This window comes from Ruditapes philippinarum, unplaced genomic scaffold (assembly GCF_026571515.1).
Source record: "Ruditapes philippinarum isolate M1 unplaced genomic scaffold, ASM2657151v2 ctg9020_1_1_1_1, whole genome shotgun sequence".
NCBI classification, from domain to species: domain Eukaryota; kingdom Metazoa; phylum Mollusca; class Bivalvia; order Venerida; family Veneridae; genus Ruditapes; species Ruditapes philippinarum.
Genome location: NW_026854288.1, coordinates 50178 through 73197, shown reverse-complemented (window position 1 = coordinate 73197; position 23020 = coordinate 50178). Strand labels below are relative to the sequence as shown.

The 23020-nt window shown below is 33.2% G+C and overlaps 3 protein-coding genes across 6 annotated transcripts in view; 1 reads left to right on the top strand and 2 right to left on the bottom strand.

The window, feature by feature from the left end:
- LOC132739690 (uncharacterized) overlaps nt 1-23020 on the bottom strand; it is a 109262-nt gene that overhangs the window by 38010 nt on the left and 48232 nt on the right. The gene's annotated exons all lie outside the window — the stretch shown is intronic.
- LOC132739691 (uncharacterized) overlaps nt 1259-23020 on the bottom strand; it is a 35542-nt gene continuing 13780 nt past the window's right edge. The window contains exons 4-5 of the mRNA XM_060727453.1: nt 2042-4044; nt 1259-1561 (exon numbers count right to left, since the gene is read on the bottom strand). Of these exons, the coding sequence (XP_060583436.1) occupies nt 1259-1561; nt 2042-4044 (2306 nt within the window). The remainder of the gene's footprint in view (nt 1562-2041; nt 4045-23020) is intronic.
- Nucleotides 15716-22318, top strand: LOC132739689 (uncharacterized). The gene is made up of 10 exons (XM_060727449.1): nt 15716-15913; nt 17024-17131; nt 17703-17801; nt 18608-18679; nt 19214-19275; nt 19482-19677; nt 20219-20323; nt 20556-20603; nt 21434-21617; nt 22136-22318. Exons 1-10 carry the CDS (start codon nt 15857-15859, stop codon nt 22222-22224), a joined length of 1020 nt encoding a protein of 339 aa, XP_060583432.1. The 5' UTR covers nt 15716-15856; the 3' UTR covers nt 22225-22318.

The following is a 23020-nucleotide window of genomic DNA, read 5'->3' as shown; positions in this document are numbered from 1 at the left end:
TGGTATTTATATATACCATTCGCTTGTCTTATATAACATATAACTGGTATCTATATATACCATTCCCTTGTCATATATATAACATATAACTGGTATTTATATATACCATTCTCTTGTCATATATAACATATAACTGGTACCATTTCCTTAAATCATATATCATATAACTATTTAAGCATGTATATATCATTCTCTTTGTGTTTTTTTTATTTTCATGTATGATAGTATCCATTTATATATTACAATTTTGTTCAATGATAATAAAAACAACTTCAACCCCTAACTCTTGTCAAATTCCTGATTATTATAATGTGTGATTCTATTTTTTACCATAAAAAGTAAATGTGCTTAGAAATGGGCTTATTAATTATAAATAAAGTATATTTTACTTTTTCAACCTATTAACTGACATCATCCTCCTTTTTGACTTTGTACATTCAATATTTGTTTTATAATATATAATTCATTTAATTTACTTATTCATTAATTTATTTACTTGTTTATTTACAAACCTATTTATACATTTATAATTAGAACATTACTTTTTTTCAAATCAGTTTTTTTACAACCTATTCCTGATCTTTAGAAAAGAACCTTTATCTTTATTAAAATCAATATATGAGCCGTGTCACGACAAAACCAACATAATGGGTTTGCGACCAGCATGGATCCAGACCAGCCTGCACATCCGCAGTCTGATCAGGATCCATGCTGTTCACTTACAAACCCTATAACAAGTAGTGAAACTGATAGCAAACAGCATGGATCCTGATCAGACTGCGCGGATGTGCAGGCTGGTCTGGATCCATGCTGGTCGCAAACCCATTATGTTGGTTTTGTCATGACGCGGCTCATATCTATTATATTTTAATGCATTTCTTTCATTTATTTATTTATAAACACAATTTGAATATTACTGTCTTCAATTTCAATATTATAAATACTTTTGTTACATTGACAAGACATCAATATCTATTTTTTAAATTGTTTTTAAATTGTTATCATAATGCATTAAATTCATCCTCTTGCTCCACAATAATATGTTAATTACTTGTCATAAGAATCACTTTTTTCAAGAAAAAAATAAAAAAAAATAAAAATTATTGTAACTTTCACATAAAATTAATTCAGTTCAAACACTATGTTATCTGCATGTATTTTATCCCACTATGTTAAAAATTCAAACCATTATTTTTGTTGAAAAGGTAGAAAAACAAAAATTAGTGTTCAAACACTATGTAACTACATGGATACTTTATCACTTTTTTGTTGAAAATTCAAACGTATAAACACTATCATATTTAACATGAAATAACTGAACCTTATCCTTTACATACTGTATAGCATCATTTCCCTTCTGTCCTCTAAGTCCTTGTAATGTCAATGTAAACAGATCATCATTAAACTCCTCACCATCTCCTGTTATATAACAGCCCTTTACATTCACATCTACAGTATGAGGAATACTAGGAAGACTATCAACCAACTTCTGCCATGTTGTCAAACTCATTGTGACATACCAAAGCTCAATGTTCTTTAAACTCTTCATCTCTAAAGGTAACTGTATTATATTGTCAGTTAACCTATAACAAAATAACTTTAGCTTACTGAGATTGTGTAACAATGGTAATACTGTGACTAGTCTCTTTGTTATGTTGGTATAATATAATTGAGATTTATTGATATATTCTCCATACAAAACAAGTTCTTTTAATTTGTAAGATTTTCTAATAATATCAAATATTTTCTCATAATTACTATTGTTCAATTCTCTAAAATTAAATATTTCAAGGTTTGTAGTACCAGCATCTGATCACATTAACGCAAATAAACAAACAAAGGTGACTGAAGTTGTTGATTGTTTTGATAAATTAACATCAGGCTGCTTCCCTACACTCACAGTTAACTTTCATCAAGAAGTGTATTTGATCAAATGACTTGTGTTCCCTCAAGAAATTACAAAATAGTAGTATCATCATGACTCATTTTATATCACCCAGTAGCGTATTGCTACAAGATTGATATACTAGGTTAGGTAAACTAAACAACTGTATTTACACACTGGGTAATACTTGTGAGTGTAATAGACACCATAAAGAGACAGAGATTTAAATGTTGAAGTATTGACTTTAATTGTCTCAGCAACACAATTGTTAATCTCATCAATCCTCTGTTCATTACTCTGTGTACTATCACTTTGTGTACTTAAGAACCTTTGTGATGTAGGGCCATACGATATTGATTCATTACCATCATTATCATATGTTATTTTAATGTTTTCAAGATGATGCAACATTGGTAAATATTTTGTAAATTTAACATTTTCTGTGTTGATGTCATCTACCTTAATAGACAGAACAGAGTCAGGAACAATTTGATGCTGGTCAATACTTGAACAAACAATATCACAATACTGACCCCATCTTTTAATGACCAAATCTCCTATATAAAATACAGAATTACTTCCTACACTACATGCTGCATTTAATTCTTCCATTGAGTCAAACATAAGCTTTTGAATATCAGTAATACAATCATAATCCCTATAATTTATTGTTCTCCTGTATTCCTGAACACGAGAGTCTTCTGACACAGTATCATATATGTATTTTGAAACATGTGTTGCTAATCTAGGTTCAAGACCACATAGCATAATGATAACATTTGACTGCTCTAATATGTCATTTACTGTTGAACATTTCTGAAAAACCTCATTAATAAATTTCTTGGCTAATTCAACATTTCCTGTACTATCTGACAAACCAATTTTTGCATTGAAATTGATGCAAATATTCACTGCAGCCAGAAATTCTTGCATTGATTTGTGAATGAAAGAGAACAATGAGCTTGGTGGTTCTGATACAGATAAACTTGGACATTCATCTTCTGTAATTATTCCAAGTTTCAAGCAATTTTCTCTTACTTCATCTGATATTTCTAGTTCATCAAACATAGAAATGTCAAATGTCAAAGATTTATCCTTCGGACAATTAAATAGTGTCTCATAAGCTAACTGCGACACATAATAAATGAGATGGCTGTTTAATTTTAATATCTTTTTATCAGCTAAGGTTTTAGGAAGATCTACTTTCTGAACACCCTCCATGAGTCTAGTATTTGTTCCTGTAGTTTTCATATCATTCCATATAAAGAAAAGTTCTAACATCCCAGTGTAGATGGCACATCTTGAGGTTTTATCAATTTTACCATCAAACCATAGACAAATCAGTTGCTGCAACATAATTGGTACCTGTTTTAAACTTTTCAGGGACTTTTCTTCTAGCTTTTGTTTACAAACCCTGGCATCTTTACTAGCATGCCTGCTGGAATTTAATTGTGAGACTGTTTTATCTACCATTTCACTCTCACATCTCAAATCAAACCCTTTCAGATTCAGTAACTGTTCAATTTCTGTCTCACTTATTCCTAGGGTGTGAACTTTCCATGGCCGTGATGTAGTAACGATTGTGTAGTCTTTCTTAACATCCTGTTTCGGGAGACCCATTGTCTGGAACTGATTGTAGGACTTTCTTTCAGAAGACCATTCATCTAAGCCATCCAGCAATATTATAACCTTTGCAGAGTCTTTTTTGAGAACTGGGCTTGAAATGTCAATATCATACTGATTTTTAATCATATCCTGGACACTGTCTATGTCTTGATTATGTCTTAGGGAGATATAAAACATGAAATCAAATTTGTTCATTTCCTTGACTCCTTCAAACTCATCTTCTACATTTTGTGCACCACTGTGTGCAATACACCAACAGTTGACCAAATATTTACAGAAACTACTCTTACCAGACCCTGCATCTCCAAGAACATATATATGTTTCAAAGGCACGCCATTCTTTATGAAGATATCTGACATTGACTTGAACTCAATCTCCTTTGTCTCCCCTTCCTCTCCTTTTATTTCTCTTGTTATAGTGGGCCTAACATAAATCTCACTGAAGTTACATTTCTGACCTCGTGGTAGTAAAGGCATTGCTGGTACTTTTAGCAAATTCTTACAGTATGATGCTATCATCTCTTTCTGCCATTCTAAAATTATAATATAGTATAACATTAAGCTGTTAACACACTTATTAGTGACTCACAGATTTATAATAAACCATGAACAAACAAAACAATTACCCTTGGCAAACTATAACATATTAGGTTAAAAGTAACCTAGGAGCTGTTTTGTTGCTAAATTGACTATAAGAATGAAAAGATCAAAAATTGAAGAATACTCTTACCATATGTTTTCTGTTATATAATCATAATTAGTTAAATGATCAACTATTATGTCATGGCTTTAATACATGTATATCACAATATGACTACACTTGTTACTAAATATAGAAACAAGAACTGTTGAACGACACATATGCCGCCCTTTCAAGCCTTTGACTCACATTATTGGTTATTTTGTTAAAGAAACTTGCCATAAATGGGTACATGAAAGAGTTCAGTTATGGAAACAAGAGGGCCATGATGGCCCTGAGGTCGCTCACCTGTATAGAGGCCCCCGGAGCGGGGCCAGTTTAACCACCAGGGCTTTTATTTGAACAAACTTGGAAGACACCCATTAGAAGATGTTTCATGATGTTTAGTTTTTACTACACACATATAATGTAAAACAATGACATGCAACCCCCCCCCCCATTCGGCAGGGCCAATTTTAACCTAAGGGCTTTTATTTGAACAAACTTGGTAGACACCAATAAGAAGATGTTTCATGCTAAATATCTAAGCTCTAGCTCATTAGTTTTTTTAAAAGAAGATTTTTTTATGTTCTTACTATACAAATATAGTTAAAAACAATGACACCCCAGGGGCGGGCCCAGTTTTGACCCCAGGGCTTATATTTGAACAAACTTTGTAGACACTTACTAGAAGATGTTTAATGCTTAATATCTAAACTCTAGTTATTCGGGTTTTTTCATAGAAGATTTTTGAAGTTTTGCTATACACATATAAGGAAAATGAATGACCCCCGGGCGGGGCCAATTTTGACCCAAGGGCATTTATTTGAACAAACTTGGTAGACAACCATTAGAACATGTTTCATGCTAAATATCTTAGCTCTAGCTCTTTGAGTTCTTGAAAAGAAGATTTTTTAAGTTTTTACTATATGCATATAGGGAAAATCTATGACCCCCTGGGGCTGAGCCAATTTTGACCCCAGGGCTTTTATTTGAACAAACTTGGTAGACACTCACTAGAAGATGCTTCATGCCAAATATCTAAGCTCTAGCTCTTTGGGTTTTTTCTTTCGGTTGCCATGGCAACCAGAGTTCTGCATGGAATTAAATTCTTTGAATTTTTTTTAAAGGTGACCACCAAAGGAACATTCTTGTAAAGTTTGGATGAAATTGGCTTAGTGGTTTATGAGGAGATGTCTTTAAAAGTAAAAGTTTACGGACGGACGGACGACGGACAGACGCCAGACGAAAAGCGATCACAAAAGCTCACCCTGTCACTTTGTGACAGGTGAGCTAAAAAGAAAAAAATATGAAGACTTTGTGATAAAAAGTTTTCAAGAAAATGAGCGGAAGCCATTCTGACATCTAAGGGCCCCATGACCTTGACCTTTGAACTAGTGACGAAAAACCAATAGGGGTCATCTAAAAGTTATGACCAATCAATATTAGAATATGAAGACTTTGTGATAAATAGCTTTTAAGATGATGAGCAGAATCCACACTAACATTCAAGGACCCTTTGACCTTGACCTTTGACCCCAAAACAATTTGGGTCATGTACTAGTTATGACTAATCACTACGTGAAATATGAAGACGTTGTGATAATTATCTTCAAGATAAAAATGAGCTGAAATCATAGGACCCTGTGACCTTGATCTTTGACCTGATGACCCCAAGATTGTGAGCAGAAAGCATTCAAACATGTTTGGCCCCTGTAATCTTTACCTTTGACCTGGTGACCCCAAAATCAACAGGGGTTATCTACTAGTTATAACCAATCAATATGTGAAATATGAAGACTTTGTGATAAATAGCCACAAAGATAATAAGTTAAAAACATACTACCATTCAAGGCCCCTTTGACCTAGTGACCCCATAATCAATGGAGGTTATCTACTTGTTACGACCAATCAATATGTGAAATATGAAGACTGTGATAAATAGTAACCAAGAAAAAGAGCAGAAATCATTCTGACATTTAAGGCACCTGTGACCTTGACCTTTGACCTAGTAGCCTCAAAATCAAAAGTGGTCATCTACAAGTAATGGCTAATCACTATGTGAAATATGAAAACTTTGTGATGACCACTTTCCAAGATAAAGCCATTCTGACATATAAGGCCCCTGTCACCTTAACCTTTGACCTTGTGACCCCAAAATCATTACGGGTCAAATATTAGTTATGACACATCGCTATGTGAAATATGAAAACTTTGTGGTGCATTATTTTCAAGATATTCAGCAGAAACCATTCTGACATTTAAGGTACCTGTGACCTTGACCTTTGACCTTGTGATCCCAAAATCGAAAGGGTTCATCTACTCTTTATGACCAATCACTATTTGAAATATGAAGACTTTAAGATGCATAGTTTTCAAGACAATCAGCGGAAACCATTCTGACATTTAAGGCCTCTGTGACCTTGACTTTTGACCTAGTGACCTTTCAAACAATAGGGGTCATTTACTCATTCTGACCAATCACTATGTGAAATATGAAGACTTTGTGATAAACAGTTTTTAAGATAATCAGCGGAAACCATGTGGTCTACCGACGGACAGACCGACAGAACAACAGACAGACTGACAGACCGACATAAGAAAAAACTATAAACCCCCTTTTTTCAAAGAGGGGCAAAACAAAATTTCAAATACATAAGAGTGTCATGTGAGCTATCATGAGTTTGCGATCCTGACCGCTGAACATTGAACACGAGCACATGCAAAAATGAAAACAATGACATCACATTACTTACGTCATCACAACCACTAGCTGTAAAGTGAAAGTAGGTTTTAAGCACCAAACACATGAGTTAAGGATGAGAACATTTTATAAGCTTAATAAAAAACAACAAACAACAGTTTTATTCTGAGAAACTTGATTCTACAGAAGTGAACTTTGTAAGGGAAGCAACTCTTTTAAAGTCGTTTTCGGTAGTTTTTTGTGCGCATCGTTATGCTCATCCAAGTAAGATAATCACAGACAATTACTCTTCAAAAAGAAGGTCAAGTTTAATAGTACTCGAATAACTGTTTAAATTTCGGCCACAAGCAAAAAATGAGTAAATAATACAAAATAGATATTTTTAAATGTTCAGGAGGAGATCGATTCAAAAGAATAAGAAATCGTTTAGACAGCATCAGATAAAGGATTTCTCCTAGCATTTGTACGACAGCATTGGTGATGATTCTTCGCGCGTTACCCCACCCACTTGTGGTATAATGACAAAAGTGCGTTGCCACTTGATTACTGGCAGACAAGTGGGCAAAGACGTTTAAAATGATATATTAGAAAAATGTTGAATTGAAAAAACAAAAATAATATCGAAGAAATGTCCCGATTTTCATTATTTTCTTTGTAAATTTCTGATTATTTGCTTACTGTTCGGGTATGTTAGTTGATCCAAGAAATAATATGGTCTTAATTTATAACCTGTTCTAAAAAACATATTAAGTATCATTACTTAATATAACATCAAAAGAAATAGAAATTTATAATACAACTTGTTTTTGTTGTATATTCCCGTCCCTAGATTTGCCACTAGTTGCCAGCTATTTCCACCAAAAAGGGTGGAATTAAGTGTAAAAAGGGTGGCATTAGCTGGAAAATGACAAAATTCCACTCTTTTTCCACTGTAGTGGCAAAATTACCACTAAATGCCACTATCCTTTGGTGGCATTTAGGTGGTATTTAGGTGGAAATTTGAACATAGACTTTTTTCATGGTGGAAAAAGGGTGGAAATTGGTGGAAAATGAAACTTAGTTTATTTTGAAGGTGGAAAATGAGTGGCATTTAGTGGAAAAGTGAAACTCTAACTATTTTCTGGGTGGCAAATTGGTGGAAAAAAACTTAGAAAATTTTTTGAGTAACTTTTAGTAGAAAAGCGGAACTCTAACTTTTTTCTGGGTGGCAAATTGGTGGCAAATTGGTGGAAAAAAACTTAGAAAATTTTTTGAATAACTTTTAATAGAAAGCAAAACTCTAACATTTTTCTGGGTGACATATGCATGAAAAAAAAACTAAGAAATAATTGTGCATTGAAGGTTTGAAATTTATTTAAGTCAAAGCTCCAAATTGAAATAAATCTGTTTGTATTGTTTACTCTATCAATTTGAGCTTCAAGTATTTTTTTATCAAAAATATGTTTAATTGCAAGTTGAAAAGTTTGAAAATGTATCAGACACTTGTATCTTAGAAATCTTTATATGATATTAACACAATTCATACACAGTCACTATAAACAGTTTTCATATGTTTAATAACATGATACACATATGCATCAATCAATCTGCCTCCACTGAATTAATCAATCTCCTTCTACTGTATTTGGTAATCTGCATATATACCGAACAGTGTTCACTTCAAAGCTGACTAAAAGTTCTTGGATATCCATGGCCTTCTCAACAGACTGCTCCTTACTGCAATAAATATATGATATAAATTTAGTTTACCATATTCTGACATTATACTGGTAATAGAGGTTGCTATACAACTTGAGAGAGTTCCATGTTAAACGCTTGATTGAACCTGAATAATAGCAATGACTTTAAATCTTTTTTTCTTTTTTTTGGTTACTTTTAAGTGAATTAAATCAATTTTAATAAAAAAAAGTAACATACATCAAAATATCCTACCTTCTAGATAGATATTTTTTAACATGATGAGCATTTCCGGCTAACAAAGGTGTGCCACCAGTTAATTCTTTGCCAACAGCATAGACATGGGATGTGTCATCATCGACCACAAAGTATTCGACTTCCATGACCTTGTGTTTGTGCAGGTTGTCAATAATGCTGACAGTGTAAGAATTCCTCTTCTTTACTTTGGATTGATTCCTGCTGTAAACAGAGCGGCCATTTACAAATATCCGTTTTGCCTTTGAAAAGGATTGAGGATTTCTTTTCCCAGTGTATTGCTCCAATTTCTCTTGAACAGCTTTTGGAAATGCAAACTTGGCAGAGAATGTGTACTTCCGTCGAACTAAACATGGAGCCCCTGTTTGTTCTGAGGCAGTAGTAGAGAAGCTAGTTTGTTTTTTTATGAAAGTTATCACGCTGGCATTTGTTACTGTAGAAGATGCCCGTTCAATGTGTTTTTCAGCTAGAAGAGCCCAGAAGATTTGTATACAGACATTACCAGTGCCATGAATATTTTTCTTAATTTCCCCGTTGAAAGATTCAAAACAGAAACAGGACCATGCCCATAATGGCCCCCATCGCTTCACACACATGGTTAGATGCAAAAGGTTGTGCATGTTCAGTCCCAAAAGGCTCTCTCCGTATAAATCTGGTGCTGTTCGACAGAACGTTTTAAGCAGCATTTCAGACCTTTCCAAATCAACGGAGTTGATTCCTTCACCCAATAAAGTAAATGTAGCTTCTACCAGAAGGCTGAAGTGTTTGAGATATACTTCCGGAAGAGTTCCTGCCAAACATGGCAAACTGTAAAACAGCAACCAGGCACGCATCTCTGATGCTTTCCAGTGATGAAATGTATTTTGGATTTTCCTTGGCAGACGCGTGATGCTGTATGGTGGAGTTATGGTGGCTAGGTACCGGTCAATGGATTTAACTTTGTTGCCTATGTAATATGGGTTCTTGGAATAGTTGCTGTCAAACCACATAGTCACAAATTTCTTGACGATTCCAAGTAGAATACCATGCATATAGTCTACCACAATATTTATATGCAGTTCAAATTCTGGCAGGTACAAAAATGCACTTTCACCCATGAATCCATGAATTTTTTTTTTCTGCATTTGTGCATCATGGCTGTCTTTTCGTATGTCTTCACTGGATCTTAGTACATAGTTGTCTGAATATGGAAATGTCTTGCAGTGTCCTTTCCCTGTCTTAACCTGTTTCCCCTTTACCAAACAATAAATGCATGCATATTCTCCATTGTGTTGAGTCATTTTAAGCACAGCAGCTCTAGCTTGTAAGTCCATTGTGGCAACGACAAGCATTGCTTTCGTCTGAATAGACTGACAATGATACTGGAATTCAATACCATTCCTGTATATATCCTGAAGGTCGAGCACAAGCTCTTTCAGATATACTGTCATTACAGGTTTCCCTGTTCCCTGCCAGACACCCCAAAGTATCATGTTTTTTCTTTTGAATCGCTCATGTCGAGGCAATTCATTTACAAGAAAGTAAACTGGCCATAACGATACACCTGAGCTTTTGAATAAAGGGATTCCATCTGTAAATAATGTCAGTGTTATATTGCGTGGGTCACTAAGAAAGTTTCCCTCCAGTTTTAACTCCTTATATGCTTCTCCGTCCAGAATATCAGTTACACTGAATGTTGCAGCATTATCCGACCTTTCTTGAATGGCATCCCATACACCTTCCTTTTGAAGCATTTCAGTTATTTGCAATTTGATATCTGTAGTCATAAAGAAGCTTTTGTTCCTTGAAACAGATTTTCTTCCAGTGCAATTAGGTGTTTCACACACCTCGCTTCCTTTTGGAATGGTGTTTTCACAAACATTACAAAAGACAAAATTCTTTAAGAATTTACTATCAAATCCACATCGTTCTTTTAATTTGTTAATGTCTGTTTGGACGAGGCTATTGTGTGGTAGGTAAAGAGAAATAAGCGAAAGTAAATCTTCGAGAGCTTTGTCAGAAAGATTGTGTCTAGATGTAAACGATAGGACAGCAAGTTCATGGTCCGACTGCGAAATTCTGGATTTATACAATCCATTTGGACATTCATGACACTTTATAACATATAATGGCACGTGCTTCTGTGCCTCTTGTTCGTTTGGTATTGTGTTATCAATTTGACAAGCAGCACTGCTAGGTTGTATTTCTTCCAGAATCATAGCATCATCATCAATATCCATGTCATGGTATTCTACTGTATCAGTGACTTCATCTCTGCTAGCGCCTGTATGCAATCTTTCCTGATCAGTACCTTCTGTCTGCATCTTCCTATATGAGTAAGCAAACATTTATAAGAATGTGAGTATGAGCAACTATATAGTTCGTGGCAATTAGCGTTTTTTAAATGAATGATAATTAATACATATTGAATTTATATTGATAGATGATTATGCAAGAAAATGGCAGTTTAAACGTTTTTTCACTCCAAACTTCGCGGCAAATAATATGACTTTGATCGATTTTTGAGAGCTGGAAAATGGGACAGATTATTGAACTTGTTTTTCTATTTAAAAAAACTCGTTTAATTCAAATTTTCGTCAACATTGCTTTTCAAGAAATGTGAAATGTGACTCCACTTTTACAATTTACAGGTTGACCATCTTTATAAATAGCTTTGACAGAAGCTTGATATTTTTTCTTAGCTCATAAAGATGGCCATTATGGAAATGGATAATATGCATAGAAATTTCTTGAAAAGGCAAGTACATTTATTGCTGAAACTTTGAATTAAGGAGATGTTTTAAAAAGACAAACAGATATATAGTCATTATTCCTTGAGGAATAATTGAAAGAATTTATTATACAAATAAATGTCATTATTTGTTATTGTGTTTAATGCTTATATAGATCTAATTCAAAACTGATTGCTGACTGAAAATTCATTGTACAGCGTATTCATAATGCTTTATCACCGAAAATAAAACTTACTTATAGCATTATCTAGATCATTATGTAAAATTATCAAACAATTCCCTAGAGCTACTTTACTTTTAAATGTCTCAAACTGTCAAATATCGCGGTATTTTTGTGCCATGTGCTTTAGTAAGATCAAAGAAAAATTCGCATGTACAATGTGGAGTCGGCATGTGTCCTTTGATCTTATGATACAACGAATAAAAGAGATGATAAAAACCGAGGATGCAGTGAAACAAAATTATTCTGCAAAGGTTAATCATCAAATGAAAAACGTTTGAACGGTTTTTGCTGTACATGAAACGTATAGTTATTGTATTCGATCGAAATTATGTCTACACGTTCATTGTTTTTGTGTTGTATATATGTTTATTTCAAATTTATTTGCCGACCGACTTAAATATGTTAGCGTGATCAATATGCTTTATCACCGATTATAAAACATACTTAGCATTTTCTTTTCAAAAACCCAATGCAAATATTTCGGTGTTTATAAATAATGTAATATCGGTTATAAAAAAATCTAATCGTTAAAGGTTTTACATTAAAAAGAAAATTGTTCCGGCTATGACGCCCAATTATTTTAACTCGAAACAGCCGCATATTGAACGATGTTATTCGCCGGGGGTAGCTTGCATAATCATCGAGACCTGTACTGAGTGTACGTGTTTCAGTGGTGCATGTTTTCCTGTTTTAGTTAAAAATATGATGATTTGTAAAGAATGTTTCATCATTTTTTAGAGACAATAGTAAAATAGTTTACAATTTATAGAAACTTTAAAAGACCGGGTAGTCGTTTTGATTTGAAACAGGCTCAAGTTTATTGTAAGTGCAGTCTTGCCAAAGATACAACTCATTCTTGCAATACATTATATAACATACTTAAATTTGGTTAAAAATACATACAGTATGAAATTACTGGCTTAAATATGATACCCTGCTGGCGTTAAGTATTGGACCTTCAAATATAGAGTTGCACATTATATTAACTACCTTTTCTTGTAATACACAGTAGCTCTCGGAACTTCTACCGAAGGATCGTGTTCATATTTCTTGTACTGCTTCACTGGAGTAGTACCTTAAACAGATTGAAAATTGATATGAGTTTAAGTAGACTAAGTTATAAATTAGTACGTGTTTCTCCGAGATAAAAGCCTTTTTAATACGTGCTTCAGATTACTTTGCGGAAGTTTTATACTAATATTTTTTTGTACTTACATTCCAAATTATGTAATGACATAACATGACTTTTTAACGTCTGCTTTCTGCTAAGCACTTTCCCACACGTGGCCACTGGACACTTCCACTGGTTTTCAGTTTCTTGGCAGTTTAACAATGTGACCTCATCAAACCTGAAATTTACAGAACTTAATTAAATTTCATTGTGTGGCCCAGTAATTCTCTATGGATGTTTTACTAAACAACTTTTAAGTTCTTTCTCGTGACAAATTTTAAAGGTGACAAGCATTATTATTAAAAGACAGATTAAAGATGTGCCAGTATTTCTAACAGAAATGCATTTACTAAATAAATACAAATATATATAAGGTATAAGTTTTTATAAACTAAATCTAGATTCCTAAGTTTAATGAAACTAATTAAAGTAGTGTTTGTACGTACACTAACAGTCTGCCACCTTCTGTCAGTACGCCATCATTCATATATGTTGCCATTTCTTCAAAATTAGATCTGCAAATAGGAAAGCACTAATAACGATACTGAAAAATTCTTATGCATGCAAGTAGACATATCTACATGTGCAAAGTTATCAGTTTTTTGACTGTACTGATTATTATCAAAGGCCGGGTAAACGTGAATCAATTTCGCATATACAGCTCAGTAGATATATACTCGTTTTTTGTTTCACGTTTATTTTCAATGCATGCTTATAGATACACGAGTATTGTTTGTGAGGTTAATTATGAAAAATTACTCTGAAAAGAAGCTATATATATATGTGTCTATGTATAAAATTGCAAAATACAATTGCCCTCTCTGTCATGAAAAGAAATGTTCGAAGCCGCTGTAAGTCAATTAATGTGTACCACATGTGCATTACCAAAATTGCCAACACATGTTATTTTAAAAAAAGTAAGTAAAGGGAACTATACTTACATTTGTGGTACATCCACACTTATATATTCGAGATATATACAAAAATGCAAATGTCGTTCATTGAAGCTTTCACACGACATAAAGAGTGGTAAAAATCAATGTTTACATTCTGCTCCAAACATATTATACAATGGTGCATTTTATTTGCCCTCGCAACGGTTAATTTCATTAATGTGCACGTGTAATCGAATATTAATCACTGTTTATCTAAGGTAATGAAATTTACCAATTTTGTAATCATATTATCTGCATAAGTCGGAGTTTCACCCCGCCTGCCCAATTAACAGACTATATTAAGTGTATCTCACGGTATATATTGACATATGTTGTAATATGGAATAATCGGGAATCGCATCATTTGCACATGTTTTGCACATGTGAATTATATCGAATTATTATGTACTGAGTGCCTCTGAAGGGAAATTAGTCTGTGTATATAAGTCATTTGTGTATTTCGGGTAATATCAAATTCTGCTTTATGATTATTTAATATTTAAAAAAAAATCTAAAAAAAACTTTAGACAAAAAAAAAAGTAATTTGTGCTTATGATAATAGGTAATTAAACAACGGTTAACAAATTGGCACTGTTGGTGTCCCCTTAAAACCTCTCTATACTTTCGTCACGTGACCGGTGTTGATAAACTGATAAGCAGTGGGCTTTTTATCCATTGGCGCGCAGCATTCTATTTTGAAAAGGCTTGATCAACGAATCTAGTTTTAAATCAATTTTCAAATTTCTTGGAGTAATGGCCGAGTGTAATTTTTTCGCATTGTTTGTATGGATAAATGATGATCCAATTAGTGGGAATATTTTACGCCTTAGTTCAATTTTGAGTCCTAGGCGAGATTATAAAGATTATCAAGTTGGCGATCATGTTCTTGTAAAGTGCCCAGGATTTGGAAATGTGGACGCTGTGATTGGAAAATTGGGAGGTGAGATCTTATTTTATTCATATTCATTCAGTAAATATAACATCGTTTTTAACAGCCATGTACCGCCTTCACGTCCTGGTTTGAAATGTTTAAATTAATTGATTTGTCTCGCCATTTTTTTTAAATAAAAGGGGGCACATAGACTCACACACTTTTATACGCCTATGATGCTATGCGAAAATATTTATTATAATAGTTAAGGCATGTTATACTGCAATATAATTTGCTACTTGTAACTTTAAAGTTCATTGGCGAAATTAGGCTTTGATCGCGATTCTAGCAGTAGTGTTACGAAAACTGTTGGAACGAATATAATTTGAATTTTCGTACTCAGATAGTTTCAATTTCCGGTTTGAATAAAAAAAAACGTGTTAAACAAAACATCAATTTACCTCGTTGCACGACGGACAATTAATCAGCATTTATTCGTTATCAATCAGTGTGGGTATTTTAAAAAGAAAAAAAAATGAAACGGTGAGGAAATATTGTTAAAATCAATTGAATTCCTATTCTTAACATAGCCGCTGTAGTGTCACTAATTTCGGATATGTAAGCTTACCGAGCATGGCACAGGCGGTCAGTCTTTGTGCCCATTACACCTTCAATGCTTCAATTGATAAAAGGCGGATACTTCCAAGGATTGTTATGAAAATTATGTTAGTTATAAAATGAATTACAACTATTAATATATTTTTTATTTCTTGTTGTTATAAGCAATAATAATCATGTACCATTGAACTGAGCAACATATTGCTGATGACAACATATAATGAAATATAATTGATAATTATAGCTTTTTTTACCATTATTTTTTGTGGAATTTCATAAATTTTATAACTTTAACTGTATTCATAAATATATAGACCTGTGGAGGATGGCAATGAATCATCTTTCCTGAATCTAATTTTTTATCAGTACTGTATTCATGTATTTGAAGCCAATAATAAATGATCCTATGTCTTGACCTTAAAAAAAATCAAACTTTATTGTGAATGTAATTTTCTTGTAGACTTGAAAGATCGCAAAAGCATGGCAGAAGTTCTCAAATCAACGGAACTGTTCTTACAGTTGCTCTCTGACCTTGATGTAAGTATTATACAAAAGGCTTACTCCAGCCTTGTTATAATGGATCATTTACCAATTGTAAGTTGTGTACTGCAGTGTCAGTATTTTCAGACCTGTTGAGTTATCTATCTTCAATTTGAAGTCAGTTAAAATAGAATGTAAAATTAATGGATCTGTACAGTACTGCTTTTTTGTGTTTCTGTACACGGTCATACACATTTTGTAAGGTAGTGGCTAGTCGTAAGGGCCGGTTATGCTAGCCAAAAGTTCTAGTCGAGTAGTCGTAAGTGTGTCACTTATGTCTAGCCTATACCCACTGTTGAGGAAAGCTGTACAGCAATTTTTAAGTAACAAATAAATGCAATGATGAAGTCAGTAACTTGCACGCCTTTTTACATTTACATTTTTACAAAGAATGAACTTATATTTTTTCTCTAAATAATTTTAACAGTGATATTCGCCAATTAATTTAACTTATATTAAGAAAAGTTATCGGATAGATCAATTCGGAAAAAAAATTCACCTTTAATTAAGTTGTTTTCGTAAGCCGATGTAAATTCTGTGATATTTATATATATGTTACAATTATTAAAAAGTATTTTGTTATAATTTAACTACCATTGGAAATTGTTTTACATAGTTTAATGTCAAGTCAATTAAAGTCTGTGATTGACAAAAACAATAGCGTGGTTTCTTGTGCAATCGTGAAAAACAGCTTCGCTTCATCTTTGTCATTAAAAGAATTTTCAATGCCCGCTAAAAGTGATCAAGATTAAAAAAAAAAATTACATCTATAATGCCCATAGAAATGATCTGATAGATTAGTGGCGGCATGGGGAAGTGGTTTACATGTCAGACTAGTAATCTAATGATCGCTCGCCATATGGGTGCAGTAAAAAGGAGATATTTTGTCTAAAACCATTAAAATGCATTAAATAAATAGAATGTTTGTTTTTTGTAAGATTAAAATATATTTCCCTCATGAAAATATCTAATTATAGTGTTCACTCTGTGAAATATATTTCGATCTTACACTGAAAAAAACCCACAAATATCTGCTGTGTATTGGGTGTTTCAGGGTGAAATATGAAAAATATACATGTTTTTTTATAAGTTTCCTTTAATGTTCAGCTTCAGAAAGGTCCTGAACCAGAATCCCTTCTTGGAAACACTAGTGGTGAGGAACCTGTTAGAAGGTCGCCAAGGAAAATACATCAACTGACTGGTACATCTTCTAAGGTAACTTACATATATATATATATATATTAGGGGCTTAAACATGTCATTTCTTATTTTCTGATAGTGGATTTTTTAAAAATAAAAGTTGAATGTAGATTGTGTTAATACTGATTAAAGATTTTATCAGCCTTACAAACATTATTCATACAGTATTTGTAATGTATAATATGTTTATAAAGTATAAATACAAAATATTTATTCAGCAAGTATACTGACTCTTTATACATATACTATAAATTTAACTGATAATAAACAGGTTGTGCGTTGAGTTTTTCAATGTAGGAATACACTTCATGAAAATGATGTCAGTGCTTTTCATAAATATTATAATAAGATGATCTGGGTTTTTTAGTAACCATCTCTGCATGCAGATTTATTTACAAATCGTTCTAAGTTCTAAAATATGCAGCTGTCTTGATACAGTGTAAGTTTGTGAAATAATTATAGTTTCAAAATCATGATTAAATGACTTTGTATAAATTCTTGTAGTATATAGAAAAAAAACATATAACAAGTTTACATACATTGTCAATGTTTGACCTTTCATTTTAAACATTTTCTTTTATTCCAGTCACCTATAAGACATTATGATAACAGTCTAACTCTTCATGAAGAACTTGATGATTCACCTAGAAGGTCTCCAAGGAAGTCCCAGTCAAGATCTTCAGAGGTATTTTATTAAGTTGGTCAATCAAGTTTGAGCAACATTTGCTTATGTTTTTCTGTTTCAATATAATTATGCCTTTTGAGCAATAAGTAACAAACAAGGTCATCAAGTTGCATCCCTTTTGAAACATTTTATGAGTTTTGTTGTTATCATTAATATAAAATTGTTTAAAAGTGGGATTTTTTTTTCAATTTCAATATAATTTATAATTTTACATTTGTATTTAATACAAAATGAAATATTTCAGGTAAGTAAAACAAAAGTCAAGTTTTAAAACAATTACATATGTTGAAAGTAATTTATTGTGTGTGTTAGTTGTGCGCAACCAACCTAAAAAAAGGGAGATAATAATTAGTTAAAAAATCTGTGCATTCTGGTGAATTTTTATAAAATATTTTCTAGTCAATGCAAGTCTTGGTCATCTCTAATACTGTAGTAATTATTTTTAAATCAATCCTGGAGAATTTTACATCAATCCTGGAGAAAAATGTGTTCATAAGATTTATACTAATGCTAAACTAATGCTATATTGGTTGGGCAGCCAGGCTAGGAAAAAATAAGAGTAAAAAGTTTTGATATAGATGAACACAGACAAATGTAAATGATCAGATTGTTAAGTTTAAAAAGAATCCATAACATGACCCCAATCGGATTAACCACCTTTTAAACTGAATTTCTAAATTAAGATATATGCTAAGTAAAAATACATACCGGTATGTGTTAATACCATGATATATGAAATATTGAAATTTGATTAGTATACACAAGTAATTTCAATCTTTAATATAACAAAGGAAATGTTATTTCAGGAACCAGTCAAAGTTGTGAAGCCAAAGCCGGTTAGAAAACTTGCTGTTAGTGACTCGAGTGAAGCAGAAAAGGTAATTTAATGTTTTATGTTGAATTATCTCATAACACAAAAGGAGGGAGATATATGAATGGTCTAAGGAAGGTTTTCCATTGCTAACATATGTCACCTTCATGTTTTAATTGATTGGACGAAGGTGAATCCTGGCAAGATAAACCTTGTGTCCGAACCTTGTTATGCAAGGTTGTGACCACACTTTTAAAAGGGTAATTGGTTGTTCATGTGTGGTAGTTTTCTTCTAAATTTCTTGTTTTTATATCAAAATGTATATGTTCAGTGTCTATTCTAGGAAGGGGGATTGGGGTATTCATTCATATTTTTGAGAATTCCCCCTATTTTTGCAGAGGCAGGGAAAAAAATTTACAAACAGAAAAAAAGATTCTACAATAGACACTGTTATCTTGCAAGAATTTGCAGAATTCATTTTACAATTTTTATTGTTTGTGACAGCCCTAAGACTGAGTCACACTGACTTTTCCAATGTTCAAATTTTTAAACTGTCAAACTTTGAAATTTTTAATGAAATGATTTTTGTACACTTTAACAGAAAAAGCTGAAGCAAGTTGCTGAAGATCTTGCCATCACCTCTTTGTCTCAAAGCACAAGCAGGTATTTTCATTATGTCTATTTCATCTGAAGGAGTGTTTCCAAAATATTTAGGACTTTGAAATTTAAATTGACTACCTGAACACTATTCTTTCAATTTAATGACTATTCTTTATAATTCATCTTTAATAAGGTCATAATTATGTCTTGTCTTTTAGATAAATAGTACAATTAGTTTATTTATGTCACTTTCATACTGTTATTCAAAGGCAAACAAATCAAGAAGATGAAGAGACCCGTCGATTAATTTCCAGCAGTCTAAGTATTGTACATGATGGACCAACTGCTTTCCAGCCACAGCCAAGTTGCAGCTCAGTAACAGTACAGGAACAGGAAATTTCCTGTCTCAAAAATCGTCTTGATTATGCAGAGTACCAAATAAGGTACATGTGGTCAGAAATGCAGGTAAGACTAGATCATAAAAAGTATGGTTATAAGTATAATGTATTGTGCCTAATGTTGGAGTTATTGCCCTTTGTTCACTTTGAACTTTATCTGGGACATAACTCTAAAACTATAAGAAATATAAACATGAGACTTTGTAGGTAGATATATCTCATTTGGTTGAAGTGTTATGCAAAGGAACCATAACTCTGCCTCGCCTGATTTTGGGTTAATTCCATTTGTTAATATTTACATTTTTAACTTTGTCTGGGACTATAATATGAACAAGGAACTTTTGAAGGTAGATCGATATCATTGTGTAGACTAGCAGTGCAAAGAACAGTACGTGTGTCTTGCCTAAGTTTGCAATTATTGTATTTTGAACTTTTTCCGGGACATAACTCTGAAACTACAAGAGGTATACTTTTCTGTGTCCAAAAGCTATTTCGGGTCCATCACCTATTTCAACTAGTTCTTGTCTTGAATTGTTTAAACACATAATTATGCTTTAAAAGGTGTAAGCTATGTTGCATGACTTTGTACAATTAGTCTTTTTTTACAGGCAATGAAAAATGATATGGACCAGTTGAGGTCAAGCAATGTGCCAATGCATGTAAACAAGACAGACTTGGAGCAATATGATAGCAACCAAACTACCGATAACCAGGTACCTATTACTACAACTTTCTTGCTATAATCTTTTTTCTATGTGTGTCACATGTGAAGCAGAACAACATTAACTGTTATATTACTAATTAGTATGTTTTATTCCTTCTTTGTTGTAATTCAGCTTTCATGGTACAGTAGTTATATATAACTATAACTAGAATGTTTAAACTAACAAGCTGTTAAGGGGCTCATAACAAGATTAGCATTAAATAAGGATTTTTCTTTTGCAGTCACAAAGCAGTGAGGAGGAGCCTGGAGTCTTCAATGGCTTTACAAAGGTATCTTGCTTTGTTTCTTACTTAATTCAGAGCGATTTTAGAATTGAAAGGAAAGAAGTGTCACAGGATCCAATAAGACACTAGTTTAGGTTTTATTCACTATTTAAAAACCTACTTTTATTGTGTTTCCTTGAAAAAGGCGACATATAGGGGTTACTTTTTTTGGCGGTGTTGGCGTCCCCTTAAGCTTGTCCGGAGCATAAGTCAGTCATTATAAGTCGGATTGACTTCAAACGTGGTATGCATGCTTCTTATAATGACTTGAAGTGCAGTGCACAAGAACTGGAACTCTGTTCTTCTTAATTTTTGAGTTATTTCCCTTTGTTAATTTTCATACTTTATTTTTGTCCAGGCCATTTCTTCTTAAGTATATTAGCTATGAACTTGAAACCTCACGGGACGATAGATCTCATTAAGAAAAAAAAGCAGGGCACAAGAACCGATACTCTGCACTTATTTTTGAGTTATGACCCTTTGTTAATACTTTTATACTTTATGCCATTTCTCATAAATTATTAAAACTATAGACTTGAAACTTCATAGGATGATAGATCTTATTGAACAGAAACTGCTGCTCTGCATTTCCTGTTTTTTTTTAGTTATTGCCCTTTGTTAATTTTCATATTTCATTTTTGTCCTGGCCATTTCTCCTAAACTATATTGTTCACAAGGCACACATCTGACTCACAAAGTTCTAGTTTAAACTGTTTATTGCACTTTAACTTGCATTAAGATTTCATTTTACATATTTTAGATTTGTATACATATTCTGAAGATTTTATAAAAGTGTTTCATTTTCTGTGTTTACTTATTGGATATTAATATTTTAGGACCAAGTGATGGCAGAACTGAGGCACTATCCCTCGTCTCAGAAGGGAACAACAAGGCTCTTCAGGATGCTTTTTAGTATAGAAGAGACCAAAGGCCGCTCACTCTTCGGTATGAGGAAAGGTCACAATGAGTCAGATACCAGACCTGGTCTTGCAGACAAGGCAAAACTGAAGTTCTTGGAAGGTAACTTATGAACTGAATGAAAATATATTTTTTATCTTAGGTATGTTTCCTGCCTTGGAGTAATAAATTAGAAAAGTCTGAACATACTTCATCTATGTATGCAACACTGTGTTGTCAAAGTGCTTAAATCATATCTATGCACTCTAGGGGCGTCCATGGCTGAGTGGTTAAATTGTTGACTTCAAACCACTTGCCCTTCATTGCTGTGGGTTCGAATCCTGATAGGGACTTTGGATTCTTTCATGTGAGGAAGCTTTCCAGCTGGCTTACCAAACGTTAGTGGTTCTACTCAGGTGATGTGTGTGCCTGAAATAATGCACGGAAGGGCACCCTAGTCCTTCCTCAACCAGTAAAGCTGGAACGCCGCTATGTGATCTATAATGCGCCGGTGTGATATAAAACCCTATTAACCAAAACAAACAAAAGCTATGCAGTCAGCTTGAATAGTCATATAAAAATATTTATAAGCCAATGCTTTTAATTATTGTATTAATCATTCATAATATTTTTTGTTTTAGATTGTGTGCTGGAAAAGTGGCCAACCACCCCAAGAACAGAAATATGGAGGGTGATTCGGCACCTGCTCAAACCATCCAGGAATAGCTAAACTGGAGAAAATGAATGGACACATTTATTGTTATTTTTTTGTGAAAACATTTTCCAATGGAGGAGGCAATAAAAAGGATTATTTTTAAAATTTTGTTTTTGTTTCCCTTTTAGGGTATAGGGTGAATTTCAAGAAGTTTCCAGCTATTGCCACCCTCAAGGTGGAAAATAGGTGGCATTTAGTGGAAACTGAATTTGCCACTATCTAGTGGCAAAATGGTGGAAAAGTGTCTAAATACTCCACCAATTTTCCACCCTTATGGTGGCAAAAGGTGGAAATAAGTGGCATTTGGTGGAAAATAAGTTTGCCACTCAATGGTGGCATAATGGTGGAAATTTGTCTAAATACTCCACCAATTTTCCACCATTATGGTGGCAATAAGTGGAAACAAGTGGCATCTAGTGGAAAATGAGTTTGCCACCCTAAGGTGGCATATTGGTGAAAGTTTGTCTAAATACTCCACCAATTTTCCACTCATTGGTGGCATTTAGTGTAAAAAAGGTGGAATTAACTGGAAAATTATATAACATCAGTCCTGCTCAAATTTTCCACCATTTTCATGATTTGGGTGGCATTTTGGTGGCGTTTTGGTGGCATTATTGGTGGAAAATTGTCTAAATACTCCACCATTGAAAAGGGTGGCATTTAAGTGGCAAATCTAGGGACGGGTATGACAATGCATTTAGTATAACACTGATATTTCTTACGAAAGCGTGGTAATTTTGACAGCTGGCATATGCGGTAACCATGGAAACTGCCCGTTTACAAAAAAACTAACACGTCAACATATATTTTT